The 14095-nt window shown below is 41.6% G+C and overlaps 1 protein-coding gene across 1 annotated transcript in view; it reads left to right on the forward strand.

Annotated features, from left to right (window-relative positions):
- GABRB3 (gamma-aminobutyric acid type A receptor subunit beta3) overlaps positions 1-14095 on the forward strand; it is a 224800-nt gene that overhangs the window by 145774 nt on the left and 64931 nt on the right. Inside the window, exon 4 of the mRNA XM_036839378.1 lies at positions 3893-4113. Within this exon, the coding sequence (XP_036695273.1) occupies positions 3893-4113 (221 nt within the window). The remainder of the gene's footprint in view (positions 1-3892; positions 4114-14095) is intronic.

Here is a 14095-nt window from a genome sequence, read left to right on the forward strand (position 1 = left end):
CTTTCTACCCCTAGTCCACTGCCATCTGGATCTCTGTGGATTCCTGGAACTTTTACAGTCTCAAGGTCTCTTCTTTTTCTGAGGACTGACTCAAATCCAACCCTGGCAGACTCTCCAATCCATACAGATTGCATCTCTTCATGGCTGTGTTCCTTGGTCCCCGCCACATCACTCCAAACCTGGAAACCAGCAATTTGTCTGGGACTCCTTGGAGGAAACAGACCTTCACAAGGCATCTGTCTACAGAGTAGCTGTGCTCAGTGTCTGCAAGGATGAGGGGCTTTGGTGGTGCCATATTTCTTATTACTCCTCTTCAAAAATATGTTACTGTATGTGGCTGCATCATCCACTCTCAGGGGCATCTTTGCAGACCTTGCCCACCAGGCTGGTTTATTTGGCTGCATAGAACCTCACCCTAGAGCTGTGAGGCTGAGAACTGCTCCCGGAGGGAGGCGGCCTCAACTTCAGACCCCACATCCCCCAGTTACTTGTGTTTAATGGGATGGGGGGTGGGGAGGCAAATTGTTTGAGCTCTCTAAATTTTTCTTTCTTCATTGATTGGGATGGTAATGAGAACAGCAGTAATCTCTGCCTTGTATTTAAATAAGATGATATAGCATGAGGCCTGGCACTTGCTGCCAGCCCACGTTAGCTGCTTCTGGTAGTGTGTGTGATGCTCCTCACCACCCCTCCCAGGAGTCAGCGCCGTGGCCCCCCAGTGGCACAGTCTCCCATTAGCTGCCCCCCAACTGCACAAGAGAGCAGAGGGGGCTTGTTCCTGTAGAGTCACCTTTCCTTCATCTGCCTCTTCTTTCTCTGCAGGAGAACAAAGTGGGATATTGACTAGTGTCCCACTGATTTCATGATGCCCTTGCTTTCCGAGGCACAGCCCATGCAGCAGATTTGGGTTTAAGTACTACTACTTTTTCTCCCTCTGTTACCTAAGCTCTCCCCTACCGCAGTCCACTCAAGTCACTCAGCGAACACCCAAGACCAACACTGAGAGGTGCTGCTGATGCTGTGGAGAGCAGCAGAATCCAAAATTAGAACCTGATCCTGAGCTTGCAGACTGTGAATGACAACTGGGTTCCTAGGGCCAACTGACACATGGCAGTGCCTCCACCCTCATGGCAGCCCATGTGAATGCCAGCTGGAAGGGAGATGGGAGAGCAGTGCTAGACTTCACAACTCAGGCGTAGGATGAGAGCTTAGAAACCAGGAGAGAAAGATGAAACTCTTCTATTTCAATAAGAATGCAATTTGGAGGGTTATATTTAAATTGAAAATTCTTTAGCTGCTCCTGCTAATTTATCTCTGTCTTGTTATGCCACCAAAACTTTGCATGTTTCAGTTAAAATGCATCACCTACATTAACTTAAGTTAATGGTAATGTGGGGGGCATGATTGTGAACTTTACAGGCCGTTTGCATCCCAAGGGTCTACATCAAGCCTACTATCTGTGACTTCCTAACCAGCACCCCTTTTCTCTGTCCTCCCTCATCACCTATCAACAAGCTCTCCCACTCATTGAGGCCTTTGCTCATCATCTGTCTTACCCATTGAACTCACCATTGCAAAACTGATCTTCCTCACCTACAGCTTTGAGTTTAAAACATAGTCTTATTACTATTCAGGTATGGCAAGGCCAACATATCAGGAGACAGCTGTCATTGAAAAGAGAGTTTGTCACCCACAGACCCCAGGAGAAGGGGGCATGCCATGCCATGGTGGAGGGGATGCCTGGGGAAGCACCAGGGCAGGTCACAGAGAGTGAGCCTTTATTGTAGCTTCCATGGAAAGAATGGGCATGGCCAGGCTGGGTAAGCAGGCTTAGGATTGGCTAGTTTGAATAATTAAAGTAGGCCCTGGGACCTAGTCTATTCTTAGTTGCCTGGTACCTGAACATGGAATGAGGCACTGGCCTGGAGTGTGAGAACCTAATAAAGAAGGCAGCTCGGGGTATGAGCTCTGGGGTGGTTGGTTTGCATATGAAAAGTACAATTCAGTGCTTGGCAGAGTTGTTTGCTCTCTCTAGGAGCTAGAGGGAGGGAAGGCAGTCCCTCCAGGGTCCAGAGATTAAAGCATGAGAAATCAGAAAATAAATGACATGTTCAATACACACGGTTATGTCACTTGCTACTTGGAAACCTTCAGTGTTCATTGGCTTTGGAGCTGGTGTTTGAGTGTTTCCACTTTATGGTCACTGCCACAGGGTCCTGCCTTGCCCACAACTCTTTACTTTCCTCCTCTTGCACACCAAGTTCCAGCAAAACTGCACTCCTTGGGGTTTCTCAGCAATTCAGTAAAAACAACGGTCTTTGTATGACTTTTCATGCCCCTACCTCGTGTCTAGCTGACCAAGGCCTATCTTCAATACCACCTGCTTTGTGAGAATCTTTAATTGGTGGTGGGGTTTTTTTGTGTGTAGGGGGTTTCACACAGTTAATACCAGGCACAGACCTCTGCCGTGTAGGTGACTAGGAAAAAATTCCCGTTTCTTCTCATCCACTCAAATGCTGCCTCTCTTTCAAGTTGCAGATAAAATGTCAATAGACTCCCCAGGCTATTTGCATATTTTGCTTCCCTCTCTCTCTGATTTTTTATGGGCCCTATAGCTTAAAACTTCTTTTGTTTGTAGTTGTTTAGTACGTATTGGTTTTGTCACTTCCTTGTCCGTGACAGCACCTGGAGAGGAGCACAAGTGTACTTTGTCATTTTGGAGGCTCCTGTGCCCAGCACTCTTGCAATCAGTAACAGATGGGTGTTATTGGGTTAGCAAGCTCTGAGAACCACCCTGTGAGGCAGCAAGAAGAGTCTGCCTGTCTGGGATGGATTCTTTAGCTGATTTGTCATCCCGCCTCTCACTGCCTGCAAAGCAAGGGTGTTGCAGACATGCTCTGCCAGTGCATGAGCTCAGGCGCTCCTGCCTGTAACAACAGTGATTTCTCCTTCTCTGGTTGAAGAGTTTACCGCCTCACCTTTGGATTTTCAGCTTGTATCCTTCCACGACAGGGTTTAGGATGTCCAGTGACTATGACCAGATTTTTAGACCTGATCGTTCTAGACTTGAACAGTGATTGCCAAAAAGAACAGAAATTTTAAAATAGAATTTCCATGCTCAGCCTCTGATTTGTCTTTTTTCCCACTTTCTTACTGCACTAACTTCTCTGCAAAACAAAAACATGGGGTCATCTGCCTATTTTGCTTCTTATTTTGTTGGCAAGCCTGTGGGGCTGCATTGCCCCTGGCTCCCTCTTCCCACATCCGGTTTTAGTCCCATTTTCTCTAGATGTCATCCTCTAGAGGTGATGACATGTCCCAGTTAGTGTAGAAATGGCTGTGTAGTGTAGAATGGCAACCTAGAAGGAAAGGAAAATGTGATGCATGAGGTGTAGAGACCCCCCCCCACAGGTCATGGTGTCTCCAACTGGTGTTTCTATTCCAGAGGTTTTCTATTTACAGCTGTGTGGAGGGCAGAAGGAGAGGAGGAATCTAACTGCAGAGAATTTGTAGCCAGGCCTGGCCTGTCATGGGCGGCTCAGGCCTAGGTTTGCCTGGTGGGAGGAGGAGGACCTAGGCCAGCACACGGGTTCTCTGCCAGCACCCTGATTTTATGATGACTTTTTTGGGGGCCTTTATTTCTAAGTTATCTCTTAAATGCCAATTTGTATAGTCTGCTTCTTACCTAAATAAAACAGAGAACTTATAGACATGATGTACACCTATTAAAACTAGTATTTGTGTTTACAAGAAAGCAACCACTGCTTCCTAACTCTATCTGAAAATAACATCCATTTCTCCTGGATTCCAACCTGAATTGGGCCAGTTGTGGAGGAAACAGGCCTGCGGCTGAGCACAAACTCATTTTTTTCTTTTCTTTTTTTTTCCCCAGGATTACACCTTGACCATGTATTTTCAACAATACTGGAGAGATAAAAGGCTTGCCTATTCTGGGATCCCTCTCAACCTCACGCTGGACAATCGAGTGGCTGACCAGCTCTGGGTGCCTGACACATATTTCTTAAATGACAAAAAGTCATTTGTGCATGGAGTGACAGTGAAGAACCGCATGATCCGCCTCCACCCCGATGGGACGGTGCTCTACGGGCTCAGGTCTGTCTGCCCTGTGGGCTGGGCTCATGGTTGCATGGTGCATTGGTCTTGAGTTTTCACTGGAGGTGATTACAGTAAGTGAGGCCATGTCCTCAGATTAAGTTAAGAGACACCCATGAAACACTTGGAGCTCTGCAGAAAAAAAATCTTATAAATCTAAGGTTTGGGGCATTACTGTTACTATAAATAGACATCAAACAAGTGAAAAACAGCCTCCTCGGATTGAATTGATATAATTGGGCTGCCATATCTAAGAACACATATTCTCTTGGGGTGGATTTCCCATATCATAGCCACAAAGGCCTGTAATTAATATCATCACCCTGGTACTTCAGAGGCTTTCAGTGAAGTTTCCCAAAGCCATTTGCAGAGTTGAAAAAAATGTCTAATTATGCCGACATACAGTATAGTCTCCATGGAGCTTTATGAGGTGGTGCCACCAATATTTATGGGAATGAGTAAATGTGAGGCTTCCTGGTGAGAATCATCTCTCACCAGGTCTCATAATGAAAGCACATGAATTGGGAAACCAGACTGCTGTTTGGAACCCTAAGGAGGCCCTGGGCTTCCCTGGTTACACTGGAAACCACTAGGCCTTCCCGTGATGCTCCACCACTGCTGGTGGTTAGTGATTTTGACTTTCACTGAATGGCAGCCTTAGCAATCTTTGTCTCTTGTGTTGATTTAGCACTGGTTTTTGTTTTGTTTTGTTTTGTTTTAGAGTAAGTATGTCTGGGTCTTTCTTGATCTCCTGGCCTGAAAGTGCCCAGAGGCCTTCCAGGAGGGGCTCACAGTCTGGAGTGGGGTGCAGGTGGATATCTTGGAGAAAAGGTTTATCTCAAAATGCTGTGAATCTTTAACTGAGACTCCAACAGTTCTAAAGAGTAATCATAACAATGTAAGCTTAAATACACACCACTGTGACTTTTAGTGCTTCAGGAAGAGTAAAGGGAATTATTTAACATTGCCTTAAGTGGAAAATGTTAAGTGACTTCCTCAAAACAGCAGCATATAGAATGAAAGTTGGAATTTTAGCAAAAATCAGACTTTTTTAACTGTAAGAGAAAAAAAGTGGCACGTGTCAACTAAGCCACGGTGTTACTCTAAAAAAAGTCTAGATGATGCTTCCTTGGGATGTTTTCAGCATTTTGTATTTTTGCCTGGAAGTGAGAGATGTGGTTGAAAAGTTCTGGAGTTCTGAGAAGTACAAAAATTGGTTGTTCAAAAGATTATCCAGAGACCATGTGAGCATAAAATGAGGAGTCATGTCCTTCATTTACCTACCCACCCCAAAAAAGTGATTAGAAATGTGTGTATGTTTGTGTGTGTATGTGCATGTGCATAGTGGGGGTGAAGCAAAAGGAAGCAAATAGCAATAAAAACTAGGCTAGGCCTTCTTGGCTTTTTAAACAAAACTTGCTATTTGGGTTCTTTCCCTTTTTATCTTCACATTCTTTATTTTCTCACCAGAGTTAGAGTATGTTAGTTTGTCTATAACAAAGAGCTTTCATTCTGTTAGGATAGCATCTGAGTCCGCTTGGGCCACTGTAGCAAAAACCCACAGCAGACACTTATTTCTCACACTCTGGAGGCTGGGAGTCCAAGATCAAGGTGCCGGCAGACTTACTGTCCATGGAGGGTCTACGCCCTCATTCATGGCAGGTGCCTTCTCACTGTGTCTTCACATGGTGGAAGCTCTGTGGGGTCTCTTTTACTAGAACACTAATTAATCCCATTCATGGGGTTCCACCCTCATGAGCTAAGCCCTCATCTCCCAATACCACCACATTTGGGTTCAAATATTCAAATATGAATTTGGGGAGGGACTTAAACATTTGGACCATAGCAGACAAAATGATACAATATGAATGAAAGAACTGAAATAAATTTCCAAACTCCACTTGAAAGTGTTGGATTTCACACCATAAAACAGGCAAGAATAAGAGAAACCAAGAGATTAAAACTGTATCTTTATAATTTAGCTAATACTCTGTAAATTTTAATATAAAAGTTAAATAATAATGTAATAATAAGCTATGGGATACTTTTAATAATAAACTTTGTACAATAATCTAAAAAAGAATCTCTCTAATGAAATTTACATTCATTATACATCTCAGCCTCTTAAATCAGTAAATGAATTTCTAAATCAGTAGCTGTTTTTATTCAAATGTAGTCTCAATGTACCCCTTAGATCTTTATTTAGAACCTCATTTTTTTTCTTTTTTCTTTTTTTCTTTTTGGCTGCATGGGGTCTTAGTTGTGGCATGCAGGATATTTCATCACAGCACGGGCTTCTGTCTAGTTGTGGCATGCGGGTTTTCACTCTCTAGTTGTGGTGTAAGCGCTCCAGGGCGTGTGGGCTCTGTAGTTGTGGTGTGCAGCCTTCAGAGCACGTGGGCTCTGTAGTTTGTACCATGTGGGTTCTCGAGTTGAGGCACTCAGGTTCAGTAGTTATGGTATGCGGGCTTAATTGCCCCACGGTGTGTGGGATCTTAGTTCCCTGACCAGGGGTCGTACCCACGTTCCCTGCATTGGAAGGCAGATTCTTTACCACTGGACCACCAGGGAAGTCCCAAGAACCTCATATTTTTTAAACAATTCTTCCATCTGGACCTGGACAAGCTGTCAGAAAGGAAATCTAAATAACAGACCATATTCCACATGTGATTATCAGCTACACTGTGCCACCAGAATTCCTTTTGAAATCGGCTATTCTAGATATTTCTGCCTTCAGATTAAAAAAAAAACACACATAGCTATAGAGATTAATTTGAATTTGAATTTTTGGACGAAAAGCACATTACTGCTTCAAAATACTGGTAATTTTATTAAATTCATATAAATACATATTCTATGTCATTCTGTGTGAACTGAAGTACCATTTATATATATTCCACAAGATACACACACACACACTGTATGTATTGTGTTTTTTGATAACAAAGTATGAGTGCCACCCTCCACCCTCCCCTTGGCCCCAAACCCTACCTTCCCTCTGCTCTTGTTTTACTGTTGTACTTGCTAGGTCATGTTGGTGACAGGGCAAGACAAGGATGGACAGTGTTAGTAACCTCAGTGATACATTGTATCCTTTTGGTAAATAGGTACCAGGGCCTGGGCCTGGAGGGGGTCTGGTGTAGCTGAGAGCTTGAGTGTGTTAAACTCCCCAAGGAGGTTCATGGAGTACTGGGGTTGTTGTCAGTCTCCTGCTTGTAAGGTATTGCTCATGATGGCTAAACCCAACAGAGATTACTTTCCTACTGGCTGTATCCTTTAGATGCTAGTTGACCTGGCTGTGTCCTTGGGACCTTATGGTCAAATTCTTCTCACCACTGGAGACTAGGATTGGCCTTCACCCCAAGTATCCTGCAGTCGCCCACAATGGTAGGTCAGTCACCATTTAGCTCTTCTGGGCTCCTTTTCCCAGGCATGTCCAGCCATCTCAGTACAGGATCAATGGTGGCTTTTGCTTTATCAAGAGTAGATGAGGATCTCTGGCTGGGGATGAGCTCTCCATGATGTAGGTTTGTACATCATCTCAGACTTATTCTGGGAAATCATTAATCCATTACTCTGATGACTCTGCAGAAGTGGTTGATGGCTGCTCACAAAGATGCTGGAGAGGGATCATGTTCACATAGTGATAAAAGGTTGTTTAAATCATGAACTCTTTTTTCAATGATTCTTACAGCTCCTGAGTATGAAACTTGGGCTAACACTAGCTTGATGTTACCTGTTTGGGCTCGGCTGAATGAGACAATGAACCAAGCTTCTTGTACAGGTCCAAGTCACCGTGTGTTGTAAGAAAATGCTCTTGATAGGGCATATACACCATCTTGAAATAAAACTTGGGCTCTTTGAAAATTTCCTTTGGGCAGCCAAGTCTTTTCAGGAACTAGGGAGATCTTGGCTGCCTAAGAGGCTCACAAGCGTTGGTCCTGTTCCCATGACAGCTTTTCTGTTTCCTTTGGTGCCAGGCTGAAATTTTCTGCTGTCTGTCCCTATCCTGTCTTCCCATCTTTCTTTTTCAAGTCAGCCAATCACCTGATATCATTGAATATCTTACCTGCACCACTAAGGATACTTTGTAATGTGATCTTCAGGCCATGAATTTTGTGTCTTCGGACCTTTTTTCTGATGCTAGGAATTGGTAATGAGTTCACAAAATAGTATTTGATTTGCTCCGAAAGGAACTTGGAAGTCTGAGGTTGAGTCATCTTCATCAAAACAACGTGCTTGAGAAGGTTACTGCAAACTTTGTTGGAAAATATCTTGTAAAATTCCCACTTGCTGTCAAAAATGGCTTGAAATTGTTAAAGTTGCCATTCCCATACTTAAACGGTTGACGCAATATTAAAATGAACCTAGAACTTCATTCAGAAGATTCAAATTAAGTCATCTAATTGGTTTGGCTGCCATCTTTTTTCCAAAACTCTATTTTTAAGTTGGTTCTGGCCAAACACCTTTTTCCCCCAGAAAAGATGTAAGCTCACAGAGTTAATAAGGCCCACATGATTTGAGTGCAGGTGTGCTTAACTCCCAAACTCTTGTTTTGTCACTGCCTCCCAATTACTTTTACATAAGTAAAAAACATATTGATAAATTGCTTTCCAAAAGGATTATGCCAATTTTTACTCCCACAGCAATATATTACATATTAGCTTCAGGGTTGTGACACCTGCTTTGGGCTTCATCATTTTTTAGGCTACTGTAAATAACCTATTTACTTCATCCCTTGAGGCTGGAGAAAATCACCTGTCTCACTTTAAATTCAGGCTCACAAAATCCTCTATTCTCCCCAGTCACGTTCATTCTTCCCATACTTTTAAGAGCTCTTTCACACCTTCACTTCAGGCATCTCTCTTCACTCTCATTTGATGATATTGCCTTATACTTCAATTGAAAACACAGTAACTTCTTCATTTTGCTATTTACAAAGAGACTATTCCACATACCTGCTACTCATACTTTGCTTTTTCTCTCAAAGTGGAAAGTGAGTCCCTGAGCATTTCAAGAGTCAGCTTCCCATTGGTATCCTCTCTCAACTTGAGAATTTGCCTCCTGAAATTCTAACCCCTCTCTGTTTACCACTGTTCTCCTCTCTCACCATGCTTCTTGTATGCGTACCTTCCTTCTGCTCTTAAGAAATAGTCAAGGATGTCTCTGTTTTAGAGCCTTTGCACATGCTCTTTGCTGGATGCAATACTTTGTTTCTAGATATTCATGTTTTTAGCATCACAGTGTAATTATGTAATTGAAGACAGTTCACCTGGTCCTGCTCTGATCACCTATTCCCTTTTTATTACACCTTCTTGTTTTATTTTTGTCATAGCACTTATCCAGATCTGACACGATCTTGTCATTTTATTGCATTTCTTAATTTATTGACTCTGTTCCCATCCATGATGGTGGGGAGGCCACCATCAGTATATAAATTCTCTGAGAAAAGAACCTGTTTCTTGTTTATTATTACCTCCCCCAAACCTAGAGTAGTGCTGGGTAGAAAATATTGTATCAGGATTAAGTTTAAATTCCAATTCTTATTTCTATAGTGCTTTATTTTCATATTTTCTATTTAGATTCTTAATCCATCAGAATTTATCTTGGTGTACAATGTAAGGTAGCTGTCCAGTGTTTTTCTTGTCAGATGGTTAGCTGTTTATTCCAATACATAAGTTTATTCTTCCATATGAGCTTTAGAAACATTTGTTTTATCGAATTCCTAAAAATATTATGTAAGATGTTGGTTGGAGTTTTGCTGAAAAATATGACTTAAGAGAAGAACAAATGCTATATGATATTCAGTCTTTCCTACATAACCGTGACATATCTGCAATCATGCATGCCTTCAGTCATGGCTTTTAGTAAAGTTTTGTCATTTTCTTCATAGACAACCGCTCATTTCTTGATAAGGTTATTCCTGTCTTTTATAAGTGTGGTACCATTAGGAATGGGATATTTTTACATTATCTTTCTAGCTCTCATTGATACGTGGGGAAGCTATTGATCTATTTGTTTATGGCTGTCTTTGTTTATGCATTTGTCCACTATCATATCCAGCCAGGCTATTCTCTTACTATGTCTAATAATTTAGTTAATACTCTTGAGGATTTTAGTCTTACAATCATATTGCTTATAATGATGATTTTTTAATTTTCATTTTTATTGGTTTTATTCATATTTCTTTTTTCTGTTTTATTGCAATGGTTTCAACTTACAGGAAATGAAAAACAGTAGGGATAACAGTGTACAGCATCCCCTAGTTCTTCACTGTAGTAAGAGTGCTTCTTGTGCCCCACCATGAAGGATGATTTGCACTCTCAGTTTAATGTAGTTGTGACTCATTCTTTTACTTCCTTTAAATACATACATACATACATACTCTCATTTTCTGGGAACTGTGTCATGAGTTGAATAACAGATATCACCAATTTATGGAGTTTATATTCAGGAACTAATTATAAATCAGATGACTGACCCTAGACGGCTTTTTTACATATCAGAAATAGAAATAGATTTTGTTGATTCAACCTCTCTTTATACGGTTGTTTTCCTTTTTTAACCTGTAACTATGATGTATTAATTTCCTACTGTAATCTATCCTTGAATTCCTGAGATAAATCCTATTTTATCATGGTGGGCAATACTCTTAAGAAATTATTAAATTTGCTTTGCTCATGGTTAATTTATAATTGTTCTTTTAAAAATTTGTCAACAACCAGTTTATTGGTAATCAACATACCTTGTGATCTAGTCAATGCAATCTTTTATTTTTTTAACATCTTTATTGGAGTATAGTTGCTTTACAATGGTGTGTTAGTTTCTGCTTTATAACAAAGTGAATCAGTTATACATATACATATGTTCCCATATCTCTTCCCTCTTGCATCTCCCTCCCTCCCACCCTCCCTATCCCACCCCTCTAGGTGGTCACAATAGTCAATGCAATCTTATTTGTCCCCCACTATCCCCCTAAACACTATTAAGTGAGGTATGAAATTTCTTTGCCTTGGGTAAAAATTTGGGCAGATTGCATGGTTTTCTGCCAGTGTTTTAATAGTTGTCTTTTTCCATTTTTATGTTACACAGGAATTCTCAGTTCAACGTCTAATATTAAATGCAGATACAGAATTAATATTTTCCCTTCCACAGGCCAACCCTATTTTAGGCTGGAAGCTCATCATGGCAAAGGAAGTGTAGTTGACTTCTCCACTTCTGTGCTTCTGCTTCTCCTCTATCCCCTCCCAATCCATCTTGATGGCCTACATATGACCTCCTCTGGTTTTGAAGGTTTATTTTGGTGGGTGGAGGGAAAATAAGTAAGAAAAGTGTTACTTGAACTGTACAATTTCCTGGTGGCTTCATGCTCTCTGGACCTCAAAGATATCCAGAATTGGCTCTACTCAGAGCTTCCACCGTCAGGCAGCTCTCTCCAGGTGGCCCCTTGACCAGCACTGGGGATGCTGAGTGGGAAGAGTGGGAGAAGTGCTGAGTGGGTGAAGAGTGGGAGAGTAGGATATGTTTCTCCATGGAGTCCCTTGGAACACTTTCCTTAGCTCTAGGACTCCATCCTTCATGGACACATTCCATTTCTCCGCCCATCCATGCAGCCCTAGTATAGAGGATCCAAGAAATCTGCAGGTCCTCTGTTTTCCCATGGAGCCCGTGTGTGGTCCACAGGAAATCTGCCTGCATTCCTAGTCTAACATCCAAGTGCTATTCAGTCTCCACTATGCTGCCACCTGCACACCAGGTGTGAAGCATCCACCATTCTTCCTAGAGACCCAGCTGAAAGATGTTAGTCTCCCGTAATGATGGCTAGAAACTCTACTAAGAAATCTATCCTGAAGTTAGTTCCCTCTCTCTCATTACTCTGACTTGAATTAACACTCATAACTTGGCTGAAGATTCCAAGAACCATGAACCAATTCAATGAAATTCACTAGTAAATTATGCAATGGTGAGGTGGTAATGTAGGGCCCTTTTACACAATTGTGGTATATATCATATAGATTCTATTAAATATATTAATAGATTATATCTATCTTTAAATCTCTTTGTGTTTTGACATAATATGAATCAAGAAGATTTCTCTTGATCTTTTTTCTGTGTTTTTGTATATTCTGTAATAGATTATATCATATGGTAAATATCTGTTCCTAGAATGAGTTGATATTCCTGTAAGTATTTTAAAAATTTACCTATAGACATATACAGTTGACCCTTGAAAAATGTGGGGGGTTAGGGGCACTGACCTTCCACAAGTCAAAAATCCACATATAACTTTACAGTTGTCCCTCCATATCCTTGGTTCAGTATCTGTGAATTTAACCAACTGTGGATCGTGCAGTACTATAGTATGTATTTATTGAAAAAAATCCACATGTAAGTGGACCTGTATGTTTTACACCCATTTTGTTCAAGGGTCAACTGTACTATACATAAAATGTATTTTGTAGATGCATGGGACTTTGAATAGGCTGTTGAATGACATTTTCCACTCTGGCACACATGGCTTTAATTTCTGCTATACTTACAGGTCTCTCTAGATTTTCTTCTTATATCAATCTTGAAAATTCAAGTTTTTCAGGAAAACATCCTTTTTTATCTAGACATTCTAATTCATTAGCATGCATGTATGCATTACCTTCTAGAATACATTGTTACATTCCCTTCTTCATTTATAATTCTGTTCAGTAGCATCAAGAAATACTTATCTATTTTATATATATATTTTAAAGAGGTAGCCTTTAATTTTATATCATAATTCTGTTCATTAATTTCTGCCTTATCTTTATAAACATCCTCCTCTTGCTTTTAAAGCTCTCTATTGGGGAGTGATGTCAGCAAAATGGCAGACTAGGAAGCTCCAAACTCTTATTTCTCCACAGAAACATCAAAAAACAAGCAGAAGCTGTCTGAACCAACTTTGTAGGAGCTCTAGAAAATATTCCAAGGCTTATAGCAACCAACCAAATGCAAAATAAAGAAAAAGCTATATTCAAAACAGTAAGAAAGTTTTGTGGCATTTTCCCCTGCCATTTCCCCATCCCCTCCCTGGTACAGGGGCACTTTTGATCTTGAGCAAGTGACAGCTCTGTTACCAGTTCTCTGGCACTGGAGGAAGCAGAACAGACCTTATTTATGAAGCATTATATACATTTGTTCTAAACTGTCTGGAGAATACCTGAAGGACTGAAGCAAGATGCTCATCTCTATTTTGCATAACTCAGAAAGCAGACAGGAAAAGAGGCAGGTACTACTCATAAAGACTTCAACATGTCTACAGACCCACAGATATCTAAGGCAAGAGATTCTGAGTGGAAATATACAATAGACCATCTGAGGCCCAAAGGAGAAGCTAGGATGAGACTCTGGAAAATTAGGTCATTCAAAAAGCAGCCATGCAGAGTCGGGATCAAAATGGCCAAGGAGTAGGAAGCAGAATTCACCTCCCTCCACAGAAACATTGCAAATACATCTACAAGTGGAACGATTCACACAGAACAGCTACTGAGGGCCAACAGAAGACCTCAGACATCCAAAATGACACAAAAACCTCCATGTAACTGGGTAAGACAAAAGGAAAAAGAAAAAGAAGGAATCAGGATGGGGCCTGCACCCTGGGGAGGGAGCTGTGAAGGAGGAAAGGTTGCTGCACCTTGGGAAGGCTCCTCACCAGTGGAGAAATTTGACTGGAAAGGGGGAGTTTCAGAGCCTAAGAGGGGGAGAGCAGCAACTGGTTTGTGAAAGGCAAAATAGAGAGTAAACTGCACAGAGGGTCGGCACTGCCACCCTGCACTCTCCAACCTGAGATACTCCTCTGTCAGTGAGGTTGGGCATTGGGTGTTGAAGCTCAGACTCCTAAGCTCAGTTCCAGAGAGAGGACCAGGGTTAGGTGCAGAAACAGCCTGAAGAGGTCGGGCCGCGGCAACTGAGGGTGTACTAGGAAGAAGCCTGGGGCTGCCAGAGAGGCAAG

This window comes from Balaenoptera musculus, chromosome 2 (assembly GCF_009873245.2).
Source record: "Balaenoptera musculus isolate JJ_BM4_2016_0621 chromosome 2, mBalMus1.pri.v3, whole genome shotgun sequence".
NCBI classification, from domain to species: domain Eukaryota; kingdom Metazoa; phylum Chordata; class Mammalia; order Artiodactyla; family Balaenopteridae; genus Balaenoptera; species Balaenoptera musculus.